The sequence below is a fragment of the Aegilops tauschii genome, chromosome 3 (assembly GCF_002575655.3).
Source record: "Aegilops tauschii subsp. strangulata cultivar AL8/78 chromosome 3, Aet v6.0, whole genome shotgun sequence".
NCBI lineage: Eukaryota > Viridiplantae > Streptophyta > Magnoliopsida > Poales > Poaceae > Aegilops > Aegilops tauschii.
In genome coordinates, this window is record NC_053037.3 from 623,414,192 (window position 1) to 623,423,702 (window position 9,511).

Below are 9,511 nucleotides of genomic sequence, written 5' to 3' on the forward strand. Positions count from 1 at the left end.
TTTGTTTCTATACTCGACGATGCTTTTGCTCTCTCTACCTCACAACACATGAACAGTAGCTTAGGTAATTATAGTTGCTTTGAGATTTGTGGGCAAAAGATAGTGTTAAAATACTATTAATACTAAGCACCCGACGCCTGAACTGGAGTAATCAACACTGAGTTTGGTTGGGGTTACCTATCATGATTTTGCGAATCTATATACACAATACTTGATATGCATCGTTGATTATACTTGCTAAACATAATTTAAATTAGAATAGTGGATGCTTCACTAGCTGGTACAAAGTTGTCGTTCACCTAGATAAATGATATCAAATGCATATGACAAAAAAAGTATGATCTTAACCATTGTAACAAGGACACAAGGGAGATTAAATTTTATAATTTTGAGTGTCCACCATGGGTTCACACTCGTCGGATCCAAGAGATCCAATCAAAAAAAAAAGATAGACCTTGGAGGTGACAAAATCAAAATATGGGAAAAGGCAATACTGAATACATAAATGATATGCAATAAATCAGCGCAATTACGCATACAACCCACTAATTTTATTAAGTACTATTATGATACTTCCAATTTCTGAAACATACAAAATTTGCTATGTAATCAACACATCTTTGTTTCGAGACCCATAAGGCTGAGATTTATTTGAACAAATGGAGAGACAACTAAACTACTGTGTCACCGGTGGGGATGGGCAATCAATCTTGCATGGACAGTTTGTGAAGCATACTCCAAGGTCTGACCAACACAACTTATCCTTTTTACAGCAGAATTTATTGCCTACAACCATGTGTGTGTTCCTATAACATGGGGGGGGGGGGGGGGTCTATGTAGCCTTCTTGGACGCTCTTGACCTTATTGCTCCCATAGTCGTTTATGCTTTCACCTAACATGCACGGAATAAAGAATAGGCTTATCCTCTCAACATATATACAAAAGGGAACATAGCATACATGTAGACTTTATTGCAGACATAAAAATCAAAGTCAATAATCTATTTCCCAAAAAATAACTTTGATTTATTAATCATTTACCGTTTGCGTATCCAAGACAAGCAAGACAGACCACAAAAACAAAAGAAAGTAGCACAACTCCTTGGATATGATTCCTCATGTGCTTGGCCATCGCTACTCAAAAGCAATGTGTGGTAGTATTCTTGTAAGGGCGACTGCTGAGTGTGTGTCCATCAAATGCTTGCTCAAGGTTAATATATATAGAAAATACCTTGTTGATGCTTTAGGACATTTATGGAAAATATTAATATTTAGAGTTCTGCTTCTAAAGTTGGTTGATACCTTATTTTTTAAAACATTCTTATCATAATGTGCAAGTTTAGTGCCACTTCTAAAAGTTGACCGCTTATAAAATGTCATGTTTAATGGCTAGCTAAAAACCATGCATGCCAATATCATGTTTAAGTCACAGATAATGATTTTTCGTAAATTATTATGGCCATATATACAATTCATTCCAATTTTGATGTTTCTTCTGGCATAACATTATTTCTCTCTTGGTATAAGAGAAGAAATTAAAAATGTCCCCAATATTGGTTGGTTGACATAATTACTATGCATGGCCTGCTCCCACATGCATTTTTTTGCGAAATTCCCACATGCATGCTGACGCCAAAGAAAACAACACCCCAATCATCCATTTTGTTTCTAGGCTCTCCTTTATTTTTGTAATGTATAACTCATCATAGTCAGGCTTAGTGACATATCCTTGGGTTTTTAGGTGCTTGCGACCTAAGTGATTAGATATTAGGGTGGTGCTCTTATATTAATTTACCTTGCAAATTGACTTTGCAAACTCCTGAAGGGAATCATTATCCTGGTGAAAAGAACATAACAATTGCACATCCTATGAGTTAGTTTCTTTGATGGTATCATCATGATGGCAAGAATGTATGGTGAGCATAACAACTAAGATTAAGGTCTCAATCACAACATCTTGCTCAAAAGGTTACCAAGGTCAAAAACAAATGGAGAGCATAACAAGGAGAAGATTGATAAATCAAATTAGTGAATGAGATTAAAACACCGAAACAATCTGACAGTCTTGTTGCTTCTACAAGCTAAGAGGAAAACACTATGAGCGACTCTAGTTTCCACATGACTTCGATCGCCATAATAACTGCCAATATGGTGATCTTGGACCAAAATAGCATGCCAGCAGTGTTGCCAAATATGTGTTCATCCGCATAATTTACGGAGATGGAGCTCGCTCCATAAATTGGAGCTCGCTAGATGGGTGTTGATCTTGGCCTAAAATGGCACGTTAGCATTGTCGCCAGATGGAGCTCACTCCATTAAAGACCTTGTGGCCTCCATATTTGGAGGTTGGGGAGATCCAGCATGGACTTAGCTCCATACCCAACCGCTAGTGGGTAGGGAAGTTTTAGCTTCTTCCTCCTCGCACCACCATCATGTTTTCAAGTTGCGTGGTGCAGGTACGACTAATCACTAGCTAAATTTGGTGTCAGAGCGAAACCTCCCGTCCCAGATGCTGCAAACCAAGGCGAACTCTCCCCATGCCGCACTAGCCGAGACAGCTACATGATCATCCTCCCACAGCAACAACGAATCTAGTGCCACAGGGGATCCAGTGCTTCTCGCGGTGTCGATGCCGGCGGCGGATCTAGCTCCCTTGTTCGATTAAACGAGGAGGACGTATGACATCATCCCTGTTGGACCCTCTGCCCACCTCGTCTACAAGAACATCCCCGTTGGACCCTCTGCCCACCTCGTCTACAAGAACATCCCCCTAGAAGCCAGAGCTGAGAAGGAGCTCAAGGACCCAATCAACATTGTATTGCGGCACTCCGCCCTCGTAGCTCTCAATAAGTAGCGCATCCCCTAGAACTACGGCACCACACACACCGATGATGAGGAGCAGTGGGAGCTCATTGTTGTTACCCACGAGTCCGACCCCTATGGCTACTTCGACGATCTCTCGGAGGAGGAGGAGGGCAATGAGAAGGGCAATCACTAGACGTCGCCATCCACCGACATCTGTAGGTAGTACTAGGTCAAGCGATATTCCCTATTTTGGAAATGTTGGTAAACAGCATTTCAAGTCACTCGTTATACGTAAAGTGACACATTTTAGCCACTGTATATAGTTCGTATTAAGTTATCATTCTGATACATGTGTTTGACTAGACTAATCTGGGCTTAAATTGCTCCCACGAAATTGAAGAAAATGAAAAATGAAGAACATATAAAATGAAATCTATGTAGACCCCATTATGACGACTCTGTGTTTGCACATAGTGAGCGCGGCCTCTATATCCATATAAAATGCGCTTCATATCCCATATAATAATGACCGGAGATACGACGACCCTGCTAGAGTTTCTCTTATAAACATAAGCAATAATAAAAGTACTACATACACCAAAGGAAATAAACTTTACCATTGAATGTTATGAGGCTCATGGGCTTAGCCTAACGGGCTTGGATACTGGTCCTAGCTTTATAGCGGACTTCTGATTTGATCCCACCCATCTAGCTGACCAAGTTGAGGCATATGACCGGGTTGAGTTGAACTACCGTGGAGCAGTTATGTTGAAGATGGGGTTTAGTTCAAGGTGGCTGTCAAAAATAATACAATGTGTATCGACAGTATCTTTTACTATTCTTTTGAATGGCGTAAGCTGAATGAATTTAAACCCTCGAGGGGTATTTGACAGGAAGATCCTATTTCACCTTATCTTTTTTATTGGTTGCAAAGGGATTTTCATGCTTGTTAAAAGGAAATAGCTCTAACGAGAATGTAAGAGGGGCGGTGGTTTCTCCGATGGATCCTCCAGTCAATCATCTCCTTTTTTGGGATGATTTCTTATTGATGTTCAAGGCAAATGTTATGAAGGACACCATTCAAAAATATTGTGAAGCCTTAGGTCAGCGTGTGAATTTATCCAAATCAAGTCTTTTCTTCGGGAATGGGTGCCCAAATGATCAACGAAGTGTTATTCAATTATTCTAGATTGCCAAACGAGTCACTATCAGAGAGATATTTTGGGCTATCATCTGATGTTGGGAAGTCAAAAAACAACTCTTTCAACTATATTAAAGATAGGCTCTGGTGCAAGGTGAAGGGGTGAATTTAAAAGTGCACGATAGGTGTAGGTAAGGAGGTCTTGATAAAATGTGTGGCACAAGCTGTTCCCACATTTTCCATGAATTGCTTCTTGTTACCTATGGGTTTGTGACAACAGATAGATACTATGCTTTAGAACTTTTTGGGGAAGTAAGGATGGGAAGAGGAAGGTGGCATGATTATATTGGGATGTATTCACTATGCCAAAATATATGGGCGGCTGGGTTTTGGAGATACACAACCTTTAATTTAGCGATGCTCGCTAAATAGGCATGGGGGCTGCTTGGGACCCAGATTCTTTTAGTGCCAAGAGTTCCAACATTTGTTTACAACCCCACAACCAATGTTCTTCTTCTGAGTTAGAATCTCATCCATCTCATGTGTGGCGAGGTGTTTGTGAAGGCAAATATGTTTTGAAACAAGTTTAATATGTCGTATTGGTAATGGCCTACCAACTACGATCTGGGACGATAACTAGTTACCTAGGGATCATATGCTGCATGCTCTGCATCCATGGATGAATGACCTCCAACTATGGTCGCATAACTTATCGATGGAAGCATCAGATCTTAGGATCGATAGACAGTTCAAGTGGACATGCAAACACCAGATGTTGTTGCAGTTCTGAATATTCCACTGAGTATGCACATTAATGATGATGACTGGGTCTGGCTTTATGAGTGCAGCGGGTTCTTTTTAGTTTTCTTAGGTTATCGTCTACTACTTGGTATGAAGGTGAGGTGTGAAGATTGGCTAGAGTGTAGAGCAGCCCAATCAGATACACAGTCAACTAGGAAAAGATGGGAAGAGTTTGTGGAAGATTAGGGTACCGGGCAAAATAAAAAATTTGCATGGCATCTTGCCAAGAATTCAATCTCGATAGAATTGGTCTAAAGCAACCGAACCATTGTGGATTCTGATGTGTACCCTATATGCAATGGAGCAGTTGATAGTTAGAGACATGCGCTGATAGATTGCAGCAAGGCAAAGTGTGTTTGGTCTTTGATAGATGATGATATAGTTGAGCATCTAATTGCATGCATGGCTCTTGATGCAAGGCTCAAGGCTTTTCATATCAAGGACTCAATGGGAGAAGAGGAGTTGATCAAAGTTTTGGTCACCTTATGGTCGATGTGGTGGGTTCAACGGAAAGCAACTCACAACCAAGAATTCCTCTCTCCGCTGACTACTATGAGTTTCATTCATAATTATCTAGGTGATCTTTCACTGTTACCTGCAAACCTTGCAACTAAGGGAACAAACTAGTAGGAACAAGTGGAGCCCTCTGGAGGAGCGCTATCTAAAGATCCATGTTGATGATGCTATATCGAGGGACGAGTCTAGGGTATCGCTTCCTGCGGTTTTTCATGACCACAGAGGCAATTTTATGGGGGCTTCAACAGTGGTTCTTCACGGCTTGACAGAGCCAAGAAATTTTGGAGGCAATGGCATGTAGGGCAGCTATGGCTCACAGATTAGCTTTATGTTAGAAAATCCAGGTGTTGATGGATTGATTGGCAACTTTAAATCACTTACCGGGCGAATACCTCGGTGCCAGCGATATGATCATCATAGGTGTCAAGCTCAAGAAGGAAGAGTACAAAGATGGTGTGAAGCATGAAAGCAGAGATGCAAATTACGTAGTCCACTCGTTTGTAAAAGTTATTGTATCACAAGATCCGGTGCGCCATTTGGTCACTCTTAGAACCCCCCTATATTCCTTGTATCCCCAATTCTATTTCCTTTGAATAAGATCTAGTGAAAAACCTTAAGAAAAAATCTAGCTGACTAAGTCACCCTTCTTCTCAAACAGAAAAATGACCAAGTCGCCCCCCTATAATAAAGAAGGAACCTGATAAGTGCCACACGTGTGGCACGAAGCAATTCCACCCACACGTGTGGGCTGAAGGAGGTCAGGCCAAACACCCTTCTAGCCACCCATTGTGACATGTCAGCCTTTTTGTTTCTTTCACACATGCATGTAAACAGGGACAAAAGAAATGATGTCAGCGGGAATCTTTTGGATTTTTTAAACTTTAAAATATTTTATCACTCAAATGAAAAATCCAATTGAAAATCTATTTTCACCATTAAATCCGATGCGATGAGGATTTCAAAACTAGACCCCCTATCGATATATTTCCACGCTATTTTTTGGCGGTCAAAAGTTGCCATCTATATAGCACATAAATTGCCATGGTGTTTATAGTGAAGTTGCCACGATATGTTTCAACTACTTTTTCTTCTATGTTAACGTAAATTTTGACATGTTATAAAAAATAAATTAAGAAACTAAACTTCCTAGGAGAATTGTTAAAATTTTCCATGATCCATGAAATGATTTTGACATGATTCATAATTAAAAAGAAATCCATCGTCAATTACTTTAAAAATGCATAGTCAATGACTCAAATTTGCCATGAACCAGAAACTAAAATTGCCATGGTGAATCACTTAAATTTGCCATGATACATGAACTAAAAATTTGCCATGGTTCATAAAAAATAATTTCCATGGCCAAACTAGAATTTCCATGGTCAAAATACTAAAATTGCCATGATCTATAAACTAAAATTGCCATGATGAATTAGTAAAATTGCCATGATCCATGAATTAAATTTTCCGTGGTTAATTATTAAAAATTTCCATGGTCAGTTAGTAAAGTTTGCTGTGAAAAGTAGTTGAAATACAATGATAGCTTTAAATCTAGAAGAAAAATAAATAGATGAACATATCATGGAAACTGTAGTGTAAACACTATGGCAACTTCGGTGTAACATCATGGCAAATTTGGGCAAAAAAGTTGTCAAACCATATCAATACGGGATCTTGTTTTGAAGATCTCTTCGAGACGGTTTTAATGATGAAAACGGTTTTTAATCGGATTTTTCTATTTAAGAGATAAAACAATTTTAAGTCCAAAAAACCAAAAAGATTCCGCTGATGTCATTTGTTTGACGTGGTAAAATGGATGGTAATGGTGATGTTTGGATCATGTTGCTTTGTGCCACACGTGTGGCACTTATTCTTTGAGATAAAAAAAGAAGCGACCGCCTCTCTCAAAAACAGGAAAAAACCCGACCAAATCACCGCAAGCGTGCTCAATTTTGCCACCACCGCCGCATCCCTCGCTGGCTCAGGATCCATCGGGCGCCTACCCGAGTCCCCTACCGGAGCTTCCTGACGTCGATCCATCGGATGCAGGAGTTGCCTGTCGGCTGCAACTACTAGGTTAGTGATCCTCTCATACTTGTTATGGCTCTGGTGGGGATTCGTTCACCGGCTGTTGGTGGGTGGTGGTGGTGACCGGTCGCAGAAGGAGGGTGCCGCCACTGTGGATGAAATCTCACCCTGGGAGAGTAGCCAAGATTGGTTCACCTGGTTGTGCTCGTTTCTGTTGCAAGTTGGAAGACAAAAACATAATTCATAGCACTAGGCTTCGTTCTGCTCTATGATTGTCAACTTTGTTTTGAAAAACACAAAATTGGTTCAGTTGGATGTACTCCCTCTGTAAAGAAATATTTACGGAGGGAGTAATTTTCTAGAATGCTCAGTTTGTTTTGTGGGTACACTGCTAGAGAACTGAAAAAGGTTGTTCTTAGAATAAACCGAGGCTGAGAAGTTCTATTTTCTCTATATTTTCTGCTAGCTCCCTTCCTAACAGAAGTTTTCCTTTTTTGTTAAATGACAACACTTTGTTAATCTTTATGATTAATAAACTGAATTTACTAGGTGGAACAATGCTACCAAACAAAATAACAAGGTGAACATATCGGTGTTTATTGCCATCTTATGACAATATATCAATGATCCTATCATGTGTGGTTATGCTTTTTGTCTTTCATAGTACCAATGGTTGGTAGATATATGTATAGATAATTGTGTCGTGTATATATGGGACCAAATCTTCTCTCACGTGTTCCTGATATTTCCGTAGTTTGTATTTTATTAATAATGCTTTGCCGTGTTGGATCATGCAGCCATCTGTTTGACAGGATGTCGTCATCGGTGTCCAATTCCAAGAGGTTGCACGGACCAGTAGCGGATGGTGTTGACAGTCTCAGTAGCCTTGCTGACCCGCTGCTCCATCTCGTGATGTCCTTCCTGCCAATGCCAGAAGTCGTCCGCAAATGCTTGCTCTCCCCAAGGTGGCATGATCTCTGGGCCTCCATGCCCTTCATCCACCTAGACTACAAGGACTTTATGGATGGTGATTATGACTGGGAGAAGAGAATGGCGGATCGGAATAGGCTGCAGAAGTTTGGGGACCAGTTGCTACTCTTGCGTGATGGCACTCTACCCTTGGATGAGGCTCGGATCTTCTTCAGAGGTGGTGATTTTGCTAACAAATGTGATACGTGGATTCGGCACATCAGGCATAAAGCTCGTTTGCTTCATGTTTATTGTTCTAGTGTCATCACAACAATATTCGACAACAGGTCAATGTTTCATTCTCAGCACCTGAGAAGAATCAAGCTCCAAGAGGTTAGTTCGGATGACAGATTTTTCAGGCCGCTGAATTTTGACTTCCATGTGCTTGAACATATAGAGCTGGAGCATTGCAATGTCTGGGACCCGCAGCAAATGTCATCAAGGTTTCTTAAGACTATACACATATCCTTCTGTCATTTCAACCAAGGTCTCAAGATTTGTGCTCCAAACGTAAACCATCTGTCTATCCTCGATCCAACATTCCGTTATTCAAATGGATGTTTTCTAGTAACCAGGGATTTTCATTCTCTAGTTACAACTTCAATAAGTCTAAGATCTGGTGTCCTCCAAGGCAATCGAGGCAAAATATTGAATTATGGTATACTCCATGGCCTCTCACATGTCACAACCTTGGATTTGTATGCACCATTATCTGAGGTACGAGTGATTGGGCTGTTCTCTTTTCACGTTTATGTGACATGCTAGTTTAGCTGAATATTATTTATTGCGTTGCTAGATTTTCTAGTATTAGCTACCTCTTGATATCAATGTATTGATTCTCATACGAAAATCATGTAGATTTGAGTGAGCTAGGTTGAAGAAAAGAGAGAGAGAGAGAGAGGCAGAGGCGATGAATGGGGAATTTTCTGGATCTCATCTGGATCCATCTCTCTATTCTCTATCTATATTATCTGTTCATTTTACACTTCAGCCCTCTTACAGATATATAAATCCCAGCTCACACTAACACCCCCCCTCAAGATGGGGCAAACACATCAGATAGACCCATCTTGCTACAAAAGATAGAGAACAATTTTCTGGTAGGCCTTTTGTTAGAACATCTGCTACCTGACTTGCTGAAGTCACATATGGCATAAAAACCACTCCTCTATCCAGTTTCTCTTTGATGAAATGATGGTCAACTTCAATATGTTTAGTACGATCGTGTTGCACTGGATTATTCGCAATATCA

General features: G+C 40.4%; 1 protein-coding gene and 1 long non-coding RNA gene across 2 annotated transcripts; one reads left to right on the plus strand and one right to left on the minus strand.

Moving 5' to 3' along the window:
• Nucleotides 1-529: 529 nt before the first annotated feature.
• Nucleotides 530-1,170, minus strand: LOC120976301 (uncharacterized). The gene is made up of 2 exons (XR_005771547.3): nt 1,041-1,170; nt 530-892 (listed from the first exon to the last, which is right to left on the minus strand). It is a non-coding gene; the product is annotated as an uncharacterized lncRNA (long non-coding RNA).
• A 6,933-nt stretch (nt 1,171-8,103) lies between these two features.
• Nucleotides 8,104-9,127, plus strand: LOC109784611 (putative F-box/LRR-repeat protein At5g38386). The gene is made up of 2 exons (XM_020343208.1): nt 8,104-8,702; nt 9,118-9,127. Exons 1-2 carry the CDS (start codon nt 8,104-8,106, stop codon nt 9,125-9,127), a joined length of 609 nt encoding a protein of 202 aa, XP_020198797.1.
• Nucleotides 9,128-9,511: the final 384 nt, after the last annotated feature.